Source organism: Pithys albifrons, chromosome Z, assembly GCF_047495875.1.
Source record: "Pithys albifrons albifrons isolate INPA30051 chromosome Z, PitAlb_v1, whole genome shotgun sequence".
Lineage (NCBI taxonomy): Eukaryota > Metazoa > Chordata > Aves > Passeriformes > Thamnophilidae > Pithys > Pithys albifrons.
In genome coordinates, this window is record NC_092497.1 from 75,687,054 (window position 1) to 75,702,623 (window position 15,570).

Below are 15,570 nucleotides of genomic sequence, written 5' to 3' on the forward strand. Positions count from 1 at the left end.
CACTGTATCTTTCTAAACCTTTAGGAGCTTAAGTGCAACCCCTGAAATCTGCAATGCAGCCTCTATTCAATATAAATATATTTTACAGTATTCTTCCTCTACCTGTAACCTGTAGCCTCAATGACATGCTACAATATAATGTTTTGTGCTGTTGACAGTTAACTCAAATAATGAGAGAAAAACTGTTCCCTAGCTTAGGGAAAACAAAAAAGAAAAGAAGAAAAATATTTATATTCAAAATGATCTGTATCGTGGTTCACTAAACAAGCTATGCACAAAGGAAAGTTCCACAAAACATTGCAGGTTACTTAAGCAGTAACTAGGGCAACAACCCATTATGCTGGTTAATTAACTGCATGCTTAAAATAAAATTATTTTGATTTAGGAGAGATAAAGAATTAAGAAAATGACCAGATCCTTTGCTAAAAAGTCTCTTTCATTACACAGACAGGGAACCCAACACACACTAAGGATATATGTTTTGCATGATGAACTGGTGGTAGAATCAGCAAAGGAATACAATTTTTCTGTGTTTTTGTCCTACCAACACTTTGTCTAAGGAAAAAAGAAGTTAGGGAAATAAAAAGTTTAAACATTTCATTTTTTTAAAGAAACAAGTGAAAGGGACTTCACTAGATGTATCACATCCTGGTAAGTCCACGACTTTTTTGCAATTTCTGCTTCTAATCACTATTGATTTGTTAGCTTTTTTACACAAGGAAACCACACTACAGTTGGCGAATAGACTGTGTAATTTAATTGACAGGAAATGGAGCAACTAAACCTGAATGTTGGCCCCATATTCAGTAATAATTCTGAATACTGAAACAGAAAACTACAATGAGCTCTATCAAGGACAAATATATATTTATTATTGTATAAAATATTTATTATTATATATTTATTAATAGTTTATTTGCCTTATTCAAGAAAAGTTCCATTAGAATAGATCAAAGATTAGAACAGATATTTAGAAAGCTACATAAACCTTTAAAATACAAACTTGTTCTGAATCTGCTTCATAATAACCTTAGCTTTCTAATACCTTCTAGGGCAACGCACCATGACTTCTCAATCATTTATTACTGAAAATAAATATCAGTACAATATTTATTAAGATTAGTTTTCCACTCTCCCTTTCTTGAATTTTCATTCCTCAAAAAATTGTATCCAAGTACTTTCTACACAAAGGAAAAACCTGTGTCACATACCACTCATGTATGTTTGCTTTGCCATGACACATTTTCTCCTGATGCAGCGAATGTTAACTTACATATTTAACTTTTCAGCAATCTCTATTCTAAAGGTTAGTATAAATCTGCAAAGTGTAATTATTACTCCACTATTTTACTGAGGCTGGGTCACAAGAAATGTAGCAATCAAAATACCTGAAAAATATTTCTTGCTGTTTAATCAAATTCTTTCCTTGCCTCCCTGCTGCTCCCCATCCTAAGCATATCTTGTGACAATATATTTTTAGCTGCTGTCCTGCTGATTCTATGGGTTTTCATTTCCTAACTTTTCCCTTGAGCTCCTTCTAATTAACTTGCTCAATAATCCTTCTTCCTCTACCCCTGCACCTCCCACTTTTCCTTTTAAAAGGAAACTTATTTTTCTCAGGTTAGCAGAGGGTGTTTATCTCACAACTACAGTACTGAAATGTAAGCAATGCCACAATCTGTATATTTTCTTTGAAGTCATGGCTGTTAAAACACTATATGAAATCTTAAAGTTCTATATATCTTACCTAAAGAAAATTTGATTGGTAAAAAGATGAACTCCTAAATACTGCCTAATATACACGAAGTAATGTTACGGTCTTCATGCTTATGAAGAACTTTAAGAATATCTCTTTCATTGAAAAGAGAATTTTCTCCATCACCTGCCACTGAATACATCAAATTTAGGAATTAATAAAACTGTTTTTTAAACATATTTTAATTATTAATTAAAACACACTTAAGTTATTAAGGTCAGAGAGGTGATGCCTCAGGGTTTTTTAATTTTTAATTTTTATAGATTTTAGCAGTAATTGTAATGAAATGCAGATTTTAGTATACCAGTATTCCTAGTAGCTATATTCAATGTTTATGCATACTAACCCTTATTCCATATCAACCCCTAAAGATTCCTTTAAGCTATTTAGTCTTGTTTTCAAGGCAGAAGGCTGAATAATATCTCAAAGCCTGTGCTACGAGACATAAACATTGGCAGAGTGACCTCAAAGTCCAGAACACTGGAAGGGTCTCCACATGCCCTGTGTGCTGCAAGGAAGATGAAGATGATGAAGAGGGAATCCCAGATGCCCTCAGACTCAATTCTGGATCGGTGTGCTAGGGCTGGGATGGGGCTAGACTGAGGAAAAAGTGAACAGGGATTGGATAGACATTATTATCAAAACCATGAAGCCACAGTTCGGACAGAGGGGTGTCAACATGTATTCCTGAAGGCCGTAGGCCTGGACATTAATGGAATGTTTTTATCTTATCACACACTAAGTTATCTGGAGTCCTGTTTTCTGCAGTTTCTCTTAAGGCTTCAAGGCACAGAGAGACAGCAGTGACAGCAGCAACTGCCATGGTAAATCCTGGAGGCTCAGCACTAGAACAAGTAGGGCAAGGGGAGTCCCTGCAGTCAGGGAAACATGAGTGAGAGAGACCCAAGAGTGATGCCAGCAGATTTAAACGACCTCAGAAAGCATGGAAGTCAGTGGTGCAGCAGTTAGGGTATGGCACGGCAGTTCTCAAGGAAGGGCACACAGGAAGGGTCACTTAATCCTATTCAGAAAGAAAGAGGAAGGAAGCTTCTTCTGTAACAAAAAAGGCACCTACACATCACAGCTGCCATGAAACCTGGAGAGACCACAGCTACCTTGGTATGTGTCCAGACCCAAACAGACTTCCTGAAGACCAAAAGAGCTACCCAAGACCCTCAGATGCAGGGAACTCCACAATCTGAAAGTCCCTCTGGGGCCTGAAGGCAGAGGTGGGTATCATAGGTGCAAATGTGCACAGATTGATCCCAATTTCTGAGCAGGTTGACATGTTGTGTAAGGAGCTCACCAGGCAGCAAACTATCTGGAGACTGATGTATAGTATTATGCAGTATAGTATTACTACCATCCAGACAACCTCTCTAGGGAGGTTTGCTGCCTACCAGGGCCACATTCATTCATTTACAAAGAGACTGCCAAGGCTGGTAAAACCAGTGGACTATTATCCACTCCTATTTTTTCATGTAGGGTTGAATGAGGCTGCAATAACAACATTGCAAAATACCAAAAAGACTGCATGTCCCTCGAAGGATGTTGAACATAGTCTCCTCTATCCTCACGGTTGGAGACTCAAGGCAAATCGTGCCTGACTTGTCTGTTGGTCTTCTAGGATGGAATGACTGCAACAGTCAACAAGGGAAGACCAACTTGTGCCGTCTACCTACGCCTCTGTAAGTCTTTTGACATGGTCTCACATGACTTGCTTATCTCCAAATTGGAGAGACAAGGGTTTGAAGAGTGGACTATTCAGAGGATAAGGAATTGCCTGGATGGATGCAGCCAGAGAGCTGTGGTCAATGTCTCCATGTCCACATGCAGAATGGTGACCAGTGGTGTCTGGCAGGAATCTGTCTTGAGACTGGTGTCCTTTAATATCTTCACCAATGACACAGTGAGATCGAGTGTACCCTCAGCAAGTTTGCCGACGACACCAAGCTCAGCAGTGCAGCTGACACAGCAGAAGGATGGGATGCAACCCTGAGGGACCTAGAAAGTTTGAGAAGTGGGCCCATGGGAATCTTATGAAGTCAAACAAGTCCAAGTGCAAGCTGCTGCACCTGGGACAAGGAAGGCACTGGAACAGGTGGACATCCCATCCCTGGAAGTGTTCAAGGCAAGGTTCAATGAGGCTTTGAGCAACATGATCCAGTGGATGGCATCCCTGTCCACAGCAGGGGCTTTGGAACTAGGTGATCATTAATGTTCTTTCCAATTCGACTCATTCTATGATTCTGTGATTTTTTAAATGATAATACCTTCCTACATGTTTTCTTATTTACATTAATGCTCTGAACATATTAGAAGTTAATAAACTTTCACTAACATGGTATAGTTTTTCAAAATAAAATTCTAATTGTCCCTTAAAAGCTATACTTGGATTTTACACTATCCATGTGACTGAATTACAGAGAAATTAATCCATAAGCAGATACAACCACTACTAATTTCCATCCCATGGAGTCCAGCAGTTTTCTGAAACTATAGGGGATGTGAATACATTTTAAAACTTTGGAACAAAAGATTAACAAATACTCCCTACGAAGAATTGCAGCTACTTGGGGATTTGGGAAAGGAAGGAGAGAAAAGTCTAAAGAACTAATGATTCCTTTTAAAACTGCATTGTCAGGAGAGCAAAAAAATCTTATATGAGGGAGTTAGGAACTATCACAAAGGAATTGTTTCTCTATATTTCCCTTTTAATTTTTTTTTAGGGTCTATACTCTCTTTCAGGGATCAGCAATGCTGCTACAGTAGGCAACATCACACATGCAACTGCATGTGCTGTCCCCTTCAGCAGCTCTTCTCTATGTGTTTTTTGTAAGTAGTAAGGGCACTTCTACAAGAAAATTTCCAAGGCTAAAAAGGAGAACATGTCCAACTCTTTTCTAATCCCTAAGAAAATGGAGTTAAAACATTTTGCTCCACAGCTTAATAACAAGTAATAGCAACTTTCTTTGTGCTGTCACCCTGAAATACATTTTGTGACACTCAAAACTGAATCAAATTAGTTGGGATTCATCAACCATTGACTGTAGCCCATGGTAATATTTGGATCATACCACCAGAGGTAATAGAAAAGCTTAAAGAATGGTATGAAGACTATGTAGCCTGTTCATCATACTTACTTTTTTCGAGTTGTTCAGGGTTTTTTTCTAGATTATTAGTTTACTTATTTTGCCCTAGAGAAGACAAACAGTACTCTGATGCTACAGTCTGCACAGAATTAAGAGCAATCTCTTTCAGTTACACCAGAGGACGAGCCTGATGCATAGGCACTGCTACCAGACCCATCAATAGAATTCTGGGTCTCATTTTTTATAGCTCTTTCTTCCATATTCTGAAAGGGACAGACAGGACAAAAGCTGCAGCATAAGATGCCTTGTTTCTAAAAAAGTGGTACTCCTAAGGTACTGTGAGAAAGGTCAAGAACAGCTGAAATCCTGGAGGAGAGTAAGAAGGAAAAGCTTTTACTCCTAGAGGAAGGCAATAAGACATATGCAAATGTCTGGGCAAAGTTTAGGAGTTATTAAGGGGGAGGGAAATAATAGGGCAAATCCAGTTTGCTTTTGGTAGCTTAGGAGAAACCCTTTGCAAGACATTAGACACACTCTCAGCATATACCCCCCACTCCTTGCCTCACCAGTCTGCTGGTTTTTTTCTCAAGTGTAAGACTAAGTACAGGAAATGGATTTTTCATCAAGCTTTTCCCTTCCTACAGCTCCATTTGGCTGTCTACTTTTTCCACCATTTTCTAGACATGCTGGGTCCCAAAGCTCAGTCTGCTTCTCTGCTATAATTAAATTAAATTAAATTAACAAACAAAACCACACTATGTTCTAGAACACACCAATGAGCCTCAACAGAATACTGAAATGACTAGGAATTTCCAAAAAGAGGTCAAGTTTTTGAGCAAAGAATGTCTAGTAAGTCTTAACAGGTAGACTGCAATCACGTGGTTTTGCTTCATTGCATACAGACCTTAATGAACCTGTCAGCACAACAACTACAATTCTTAATACAAGATTAATATTACATTTAGCCTACGCTTTTCCATTTGGAACTGGGGGAAAACACTGGCAAGTGGGTTTGAAAGAATTAAATGAAGTGTTTAATTCATCACATAAAATGTTGAAGTGCACTGTCAGAGGGAAATAAATAAGCTTATTGCTTTATATTTCCTGTTTCAGACAGGGCTTAAAACGAACTCATGAAAATTGAGCCTATGTGTAACGAAATATGGGTTGCATACTCTAAAATATTAACATGTACTTGGTTATTTAAAGTACAACTAGTGAAAGCATAAAAGAATTTGAGAAACTCTTAAAAAATTTTGCAAAAAATAAAATCAGTGCTTCTGTGTTTAAACTTGCCTGCTTATCCTCTAAAGCATTGTGTTTTTTGTAAAAAGTGATACCAGTAATTTAAAGAATATGAAGGAAATAACCACAATCTTACTAATTGCTCTACTCTCACACTACAGGAACAGTACAGCTGTGTAAAACCACTGTTTTATACCTCTTATTCATGAACTTTTTACCTGCATTTTCTGTAGGTAGCTTCTCATTCATCTGTAATGATAGCAGCAAATCATGTATGTATAAGGAACGTATAAGCAGTACTTTCACTATAACAGAACAGTGGAAATGGAATTTGGGCATATAAAGCAAGGAAGTGCATGACTGTCTTCTGATGCATGACTGTCTCTGAAGAGGAGTAGAAACTAGCTTTATAAATTTTTGTGGACATATGCTTTTTGTATATTTCTAGCACTCAGGTGAAACAATACTGAATAAATACCTCATCTGATAAGATTTTTTAGTATCTGATCTAGGACCATACAGAAACTAAAATGTCAGCACTCTGGAGACAAGGATAGAATCAAAGGACAAATGATCATATTCACAGACGTGGCAGAGAGGTTTCAAGAGAAATTAATCAAAAAATCTTCTTTTTAAAGCACTAAGAAACAGAGAGGGACTTCTGCTGCACAAAGATGTATCCAGATATTTAGAGGGGTATGGAGGAGGGCGGGGGGGGACAAGAAAACTCCTACCAAACTTTTTCCAATTCGCAGTGAGGTCTCACACAGCCAGGTAGCCCAAATCCCCAGCACTTTAGCTGTAAGAGTACCTAGAAATACCAGCCACAGGTTTCTCTAAATTTCATTATCATTGAACTAGGAAGTGTGAAAAGAGTCTGCTGAGTTTTATTAGAGGTATCACTAGGGGTTGGAACTTACCCTATCTATGTAAATTAGTTAAAGCCTTCTAGCAAAATGTTCTGGAGTGCCTTTCACTCCCACAGTTACAAGCAAAATAATGTTTATGGAATCTGAATGAACTGCAGTATCTCGAGGCATTGCCCAGTCTTTTATTTCTTGTACAAAGGAAACAAAGAATAGTCTTGAAAATGCAGTGATTATACAAAACCACTGCTTAAATAGAACCTACCTTCACCACCCCATCAAGAACCACAAAAAACAAAAACCCAACCAAAACACATCAAATCCCTTCCCTTCCCAAATACAATCCCCACAAAAACCCCGATGAACTATGAAAGACAAGGGGAAAAATCATGCTGAACTACAATTCTTAAAAGCTGAATATCCCTCATCCTCTTATTTTGTTGATGGTTTTTTTGAGAGGAATGATCTCATCAATACATATCCACTATACCCATGCCCACTACTTCCTGAGACAATACAAAGTGGATTTTAACAAAATTCATTAAAACATACTGTTACGTTAAAATTTATTTTTAATAATATCCAGAACAGAGTAATATGGTATCTCCATTACCTAGTAAAAGAGCTGACTTTTAATTACAACATGGTTTATGGTATATGTCTGTGTTCTGTATACAAGCCATACCCTAAAAATAAATAAGACTTCCCCTTTGAGTGTCATCATGAATAAAGAGTACCAGTTTTTGAATTTTCTGACAAGACAGAATGTGACTGTTACAAAAGGTAGGAAACTTGGACTCCAGAGATACCTGGACCAACTGTCACATGGCTCTATTTTCTGGGGAGCAGAAAAAAATTGCTCTGCTCTATCTAGACAAACTTTCCCAAGTAACTGAGACAAAAAGTTTGATGCCCTAAGGTATACAGCAGAACTCTGCTTCTGAGCCTCTGGAAACTAAAAATGAGATCATCTCTTAATTACACCTGTAGCACTATTGATCCCTTTAGAAAAGAATAAAGCAAGATAATGTGTAAACTTACATGATTATAGGGCACTTTTATTCCTAATAGTGGAGGTAGTGTGAAAAAAATTATAGTTTCTTGCTTCTTATAGAAAGGCTTGGGTTGGAAGTGACCTTAATTATCATTTAGTTCCAACCCTCTTGCTGTGGGCAGGGACACCTTTCACTAGACCAGGTTGCTCAGAGACCCAGGTACAAATACATAACACATTTCAGTCTTAATGCTGCATTTTAAATGTAAGTTGTTGGAATTTACACCTTCAGTTTTTCCATTACAGATTCTTACCATTAAATAGTATTGCTAAATGAACGCTTAGAGCAACATATCTATTTTCTTCATGTCACGTATTTTTCTATTTTAGTGTTCCTAGATTTACATTTAACAACTTTAAGAAATAAATCAGGAATTAGAAAAACCTAAACAATTGTTAACAGATTTCTCCAATGCAGCTCAGTATTTCTAATGTCCATGTTCCTTATCTGATTAAAAACATGAACTCTTACATCACAGAAACTGATTTTTTTTTCCCACTTCAATGAAGAAGTATTTGGTTATTACCTTTCACCCTTTATAGCTGTGTAACATTCAAAGGTCCTGAGCAGGGCAAAGTATTTTTTTAGTTATTTTTTCTAGATACAAATTCACTTTTAATACATTGAACAAAGTTATTCAATGACCTCTCCCCAACCTAAAATTTTATCTTGCAGTACAATTATTTTTGTGATTTTCATGACCTGGTCTTTTGAGATGGAGACTAAACCTTCCTATATTTTTTTAGTTTCTGAGTACTAGTTACTTTCCTCACACAACAAGTTTACAAACATTTCTATGTACAGTCTAAATAATATTAACCTTATTATGAGCCTTATATTATTTTTACCTGTGTTTACATGTGCAAAGCCAACAACACTGTGTTTTTGCAGCAGTTAAGTCTTTTAATCAGTGCCTTCAGAAAATTCAGGCTAAAACAGCCTCCACACCCTTTGCTTCCACCAATGAAATACAAATCATGTCAGAGGCAGTTCTCCCTCCCTCTGATCCCAGCACAATCATATTTTACATGCAATTAATTCTCATAGATATTAATATTTCTAGAGACAATTGGATTAATGAAGCATTTTAGCTGGTGAAGGAATTCTGAACTATGCGTGTTCATTCATATACCTCTCTCCACACACATCACTCATGTATGACGTTCCTCAGTACAACAGGTGCTCATTCAAGGCAACGCCATCAAAAGTTACATTAAGAAAATCAGCACATAATTTTTTTTCAAAGCACAGCCACTAATTAATTACCCATGAATTGAGATGCTAACTTTCTCCCAAGAGACAATATAAAATAGAGATTCTGTGTCTGAGGCAGCTACTAATAAAAAGTTACTGGGGCTGATTTTCAATGCCACCCTCATGATTAATTACTCACAAGACTGCAATTGAGGTTTAATATTTCAGAGAGACACATTTATACTGAAGCTTAGTTCTAATGAAATTGACAGTGATATAACATGGGTGGGAAAAATATTACAGCTTCATTAACATATCATAGTAGTTGCAAATGAAAAACAAAAAAGCAAAACTTTCAAAAACAGGAACACATGATGAATAGGTGCAACGTGTTGGCACTAAATTTTGAAGTTCATGCTGCACCGATGCACAAGGGGAACTAAAGAAACACGTGTGCTGGCTGAAAGAGGCCATCCACAATAGCTCTCAAGTGAAATTGCCTAACAGCCAGCCTGTATTTATGGAAGAATTATTATCTGCAAAATTATTAAAGCATATTTTGTCTTAGGAGTGGTATTCTCCAATTTAGCACTCCCACTAAAACCACGTGCCACTTCCCCTCTCCCCTCCCACTAAAAGAACCAAGGTGAAAATTACAGTTTGATATAGGAACAACTTACAGCAATGAGAGAATAAAACAAACAGCAACTATATTAATAACAAAAAGTCTAAGGAAAGAAATTGTTTACAAGGCAATGCCCAAACAATAAACAATATCAGACCACTCCATCCAGTGCATTTTCTCCATAAGGAGAAATCCCTGGTCCCCAGAATAGAGTCCTTTCCTGCCATCCCAGCAATGATGTGAGTGAGCAACTGGCGCAAGGGTCAAGCACAGAGGGTGACAGGCAATGGAGTAACATCAGACTGGTGACCTGTCACTCCAGGGGTTCCACAGGGCTCCATCTTAGGCCCTGTGCTCTTCAACATCTTCATAAATGACTTGGATGCAGGACTGGAAGAGATACTAAGCAAGTCTGCAGATGACGCAAAACTGGGAGGCCCTTCAGAGAAATCTTGACAAATCAGAGGACTGGGCAATCACCAACCAGGTTCAGCCAGGGAAAAGAGTCGGATTCTGCAGCTGGGATGGGACAACCCTCAGTGTTCGTCCAGACTGGGGAATGAGATGCTGGAAAGCCAGTGCCGTGGAAAGGGACCTGACTACTCATGGTAATCTCTTCATGTGGCTAGAAATACTTTGCAGGGTTAGTTGTTTCATCACCTTATCAGGGATCAAGGTTAGATTGACCAGCCTGTAATTCCCTAGATCCTCCCCCTTGTTCACAGCTATGACATTTGCTTTCCTCCAGTCTTTGGGCACCTGACCCAATCACCATGACCATTCAAAAATGGCTTTGCACCAACATCAGTGAGCTCTTTTGGTGCGCATGGGTGCACCTTATCAGGACCTTTGCCCAACGATTTTCCAATCCGTTCTTCTCCCACCACAGGTAAAAGCCTTGCTTGCTCCAGACTTTCCTCAGTCACTGGGTCCTTTGAGTACTGAAAGCTGAACTTTCTAGTCTTTCTACTAAAAACTGCAGTGAAGACGGTGTTCAGTACCTCAGCCTTTTTCATGTTGTGTGTCACCAGGCCCCTCCCCCATTCGGCTATCAGCCATATTTTCCCTAATGGTCCTTTCACTACTTACATACTTGTAAAAGCTCCTCTTTGGTTACACCAAAGCTGCCTTCTGATCCTGTCTCTTCCAGGAATCACTAACTCAGACTTACCCAAGCACAAAACTTTGTCTAACAGTAAAAATCCAACCATACAAGCATCCTGATGTCACAGTAGTGATCAAATCATATTGGGGAATCCAACCATCACTGGAGTGAGAGATACGTACGCATCACAGCTAATCTTCATATGCTTTTATCCACCTCCTTAAGACACTCTCCTATATTTACTCCTATTGCCCTTATCACCTTTTAGCTTATACTTCACTTTTACTATTATCTGAAAATGCTAAGCATGAACATAAGTGAAAGTTTTTCTTAGTATTCAACATTACAGTAACATTTCAGTGTTTAAATGCTGGAAATAAATATAATTTCCCCCTCTGATAGGGTGCCATAGATGCCCTCCCATAGTCCTGATAGTTTTTCACTATTAACAGAAAAGTTGCTCATTAATCTTACTTCCAAATAAAGTCTTACTTTTGAGCACCTCCTTGTTTCAGCTGCATAAAAACAGTAACACTTTCCATTTCTCCCCCAAAATTTCCACTCTATTGTTTTAGTTAAGTTGGAGCTACAGCCAAGGCCACTAAAAATGTTTTCATCTCTTAGTATGTCAAGTGGAAACATAGTGTATAATCTTACTCTTTTCCAATGTAATGCTTTTTTGAAGTATGGGACTTTGCTTTCTGAGTTCTTTAACCATATTATCAGAAAGAGACGCTTGTACATTTGAAATCACTTATTTGCTGTGCAGCCCAAGTCACGATGTACATGTGTATAATTGAGTAAATTACATGAATGGAAACATGCAATACTGCACATACATCTGCAAACCGACCTATAGCTTTAAGAAATGGCAACTTAGTAACCTGGCTACTGAGCATATAGATTTCTTTTGCAACCCAAACTTTATTTCTCATGTTTTAAATTCTTTAAGTGTTGTTATATATCTCCACTAGAGGAGAAAAAGGGAAAAAACCGCTTGGAATAAAAACTTACAGTTCTTAGTGCTCTAACTCACATACTAAAGTCTGTTTAAACATGTCTTTAATACTGTAGTCAGCAACAAAAAAAAATATTAAAATGAACACTTTCAAAGAGATAACTGAGACCTAAGAACTTCTACTGAGTTTTACAGCCTGTAATAACTCCACAATGACATTAAATTTGCCAGTGTTTAATCCAGCAACAAATGTGACTTATAGTCTAGCTCTGTCTGTACTGTTTTCTTACAAAGTTTGAAGGAATTGAATGAACACATTAGGTTTTCAATATATTCAGATTATTGTTACAGTAAGAGGTCACAACACATCAACATTATTTTTTATGTGTGGAGGAACATTTTTGAAAGAATCTTTATGTCACTTAAGAAACTGCAATTTCTCCCCCTCCTTCCCCAGAAAGCAAATATAATAAATGTGTACTACCTTGTCACTTTACAGCTTGACTCAATCAGCTCATTTTCAATATCCAACAGACTAGAAGGCAGACTGTATTCCAAAGATGAGGCCACTCTTTTTAAACGTAGTAAACCAACACAGAACTTTGCTCCCATCTCCTCCAGTTCTCTTGTCCCTATCTGCAATCCCTAATTTGAAAATAAGAATTAAAAAATACAAAATAGGTACATAATGCAGAATTTCTCTAAGTCAATATTTTATTTTATTTTATTTTATACAGTCCCCTGGTTTAAAGACAGAACAAATAAGAACTGTAGAGTAAACTCTTAGCAAGAATATCAGACACAACTCAGAAATAATCATCTAACTCAGATGATTCCTTTATGTCTGAACAGACACATCCCCATTTTTGGACATTTCTAGTCTACACTTCCAGCACATCAGTATTAACAGAGGCATTGAAAGAGAGACAGAGATCATGTCCAAATCTATAAGTCTAAATTATTATAAAAAGCTGGGGACAAAATTTATAAAAATTAACTTTGAATACAAGATTCTTCAGTGTAAGTTACATTAATAAGAATAAAAAAGAGAATTCATATGATCAAGTTCAGTGCTATGTTCTGACACACAGATATGACTATTTCAGGCATCAAAGTTACTCCTTAACACAGATGTCTCTTTCCCTCCTATAAGTTAGTGGCTACATAGGTTAATTGGGGAAGCATTTATTTGCATATTTAGTAATTAAAACCAACAAATAAATTATCAAAAGCCATAGCCATTTTCTAACTTGAATGATATACCCAGACATTCTCCTCTGCAAAGACTGTTTAGGAGGTAGAACTTCCAAAAGGGTCTCCAAGTTCACGTATGTGATAAAGCCTCCCATCTGGGAATTCTACACTTTTAATTTAGCCAGGAGTGCAGTATACAGGGACATAACCTCTGACCTCAACTACTTTATGAAAAGAGTATGGTCTACAGTGACCCTCAACAACTACGGAATTGGCTAGAACTAACTGTATATACACTAGCAAATTCAGTGGCATAACCCCACTCCATCTCCCCCTTGTGCAACTTCTGTATCTCTGGAGAATTTAAAACGGTTTTAGCTTGGATTTTCTAAGCCTTTTACTGTAAAAACTAGTTAAAAAGAAGCTTTGACAAAACAAACAGGGAAGTAGAGGAGCCAGGAACTGGTGGTAAGCTAAGTCACCAAGTAGGAAAAATACACGAAGCAAAAAGAATGCAGTAGGAAATGTTTTACCAAAAAACTAAACAAGAAACAACCCACACAAGCTTCGTATGTATTGCCACACTGACACTGCATTTAGAATGCAAAGTTTAAAGGAAAGTATGTTGCTCCAGAAATGGTTTAGCCCACACATTGTTCATGTACTGTTTTGAACATAGACACAATTAATAGATAGAAAGTTTGATATTCTTGTGATTCTTTTTTTTTCCCTTGGCAGTCTTCAGAAACAAGGTGCTTTTTAGTAACAAGAAAGATAAAGCAATATCCACCATTCTAAACAGTGCCATCCTCTGGCCAAGTGGTACTGAAACCTGTTAGCAGTAAACAAGAGTTGGATATTTGAGTATTATTCTTAACAGTAATACTACTTACCTCTTTTATAATGCTTTTGTGCTGTAGGTTTCAAAGCACTTATTAATAAAGGAAGAATTATCCTCACTTTACTGATGGAGAAATGGAGGCAGAGAGGGTTGAAGCGATTTGCACAGTGTCTCTCAGCATGTCACTGACCCCGCTGGGAACAGAAATCAGTTCTCCTCACTCAGTGCAGTACCTTATCCACAGAGGCCAATTTTTTGTTTTTGTTTTGTATTTGTTTGCACATCATTAACTTTCGAAGACCCCAATCATAGTTGGGGGTCCACTATGCTAATCACAGGAAGACCCTGCCCTAAAGAGATTAAAATAACATTAAGGACAAGAGGCAACAAGTATGCAGAAGAGGATGGAGAAGGGTAACAGCAATCTCACTGTTACACAAATTACTAATGTGCACAACTTGATGATTCAGAAACTTTTCCAATCAGTGTCTACACTTATTGCTGAAGAACTAAATGTTAGTTGGCAGTTTCCTTACAGACAGAATATGCTGTAAAAGGAACAAGAGTATAGGATGAAGGGAAGTGCAAAGACAATTGTTAGACAGATAAGACAGTGGTGCATGTTCCATGGCTGCTATTTTCAGCACAGCAGAAATATGATATAACTAAAGAGAAAACTAAATGGATTAGATTGAGGGTGGATAACTGTGGAACACCTGGAGGATAACCTTTGAACTTAATACCCTGAAGGATCTACACAATTGTGGTAAAAGCCCATGACAAAGTCTAGATTTACTTCCCTCATTTCTTTAAATAGTAAGGGAAATGCAATACTACACAACTGCCAAATACCTAATTTCTTAATCCACTGCTATTCTTCCAGCAGCCAAACATCGTAATTTCCATGAAACAGGAGACCCAAAGTCTGTTTCAGGAAATAATACTGGTAACCATCGTCATCAGTTTCCCTCACTAAGGGACCTGAGCTGAAGTTCATTTTCATGAAGCCATGATTACACTCCTTTTCTCGATCTTCTCATGATCTTCGACTGTTGTTCTAGCTCCTTTAACTGTGGCCTATTAAAGTTCTCTAAGTGTTAAGAGGCATTGATTTTAAGCACAAGCCACCTGGAAGTAGCTGCTTTATTATAACACATGCACTAAATGTAGTTTCTTTTCTGTTACATTTTATACAATTGTCTTTATTCCAGACAGTAACATTTCAGATGGATGGTTGAAGTCTTTCTTACCAACCATGTAATGAAGATACCTTCACATGAAAAGAGTGTCTCCATGATTAACTTTGTAACCTGAAAGCAAAGATGCAAAGAAGAGGCACAACAAGACTATGACCTCAAGTTGAGAAGAATATTCCTGTAATATGTACTTAACCAAATTAAGATTTGGAAAAGTGAGCTAGACAGGAAAACATTATACTGATCTTCTGTGTTGCTATTCGGCAGAGGCTACAAAGACAATCATTCATGAGAACTCAAAATCTAGAGACAGAATAATCATGGTAACTGAAAAGTTTGTTATTTATTTCCTAAAGTCTTCTCTTCATGAACGTCAAAGAATTTCCAGATAACAAAAACTTTTCAATTAACTTAAAACTTGAGCAATACTCCCAAACTTACTA

The 15,570-nt window shown here is 37.4% G+C and overlaps 1 protein-coding gene across 7 annotated transcripts in view; it reads right to left on the bottom strand.

The window, feature by feature from the left end:
- The window catches only part of AGTPBP1 (ATP/GTP binding carboxypeptidase 1), a 67,160-nt gene that overhangs the window by 5,347 nt on the left and 46,243 nt on the right, over positions 1 to 15,570 (bottom strand). For 5 of the 7 annotated variants that reach the window (XM_071579838.1, XM_071579835.1, XM_071579837.1 and 2 more), the window contains one exon: positions 12,381 to 12,541. The exons of 1 other annotated variant lie outside the window; for it this stretch is intronic. In XM_071579838.1, coding sequence (XP_071435939.1) covers positions 12,381 to 12,541 — 161 coding nt within the window. Of the gene's footprint in view, positions 1 to 12,380; positions 12,542 to 13,983; positions 14,126 to 15,570 lie in introns of those variants that run through there. One more of the 7 variants, XR_011699881.1, reaches the window with a different exon arrangement.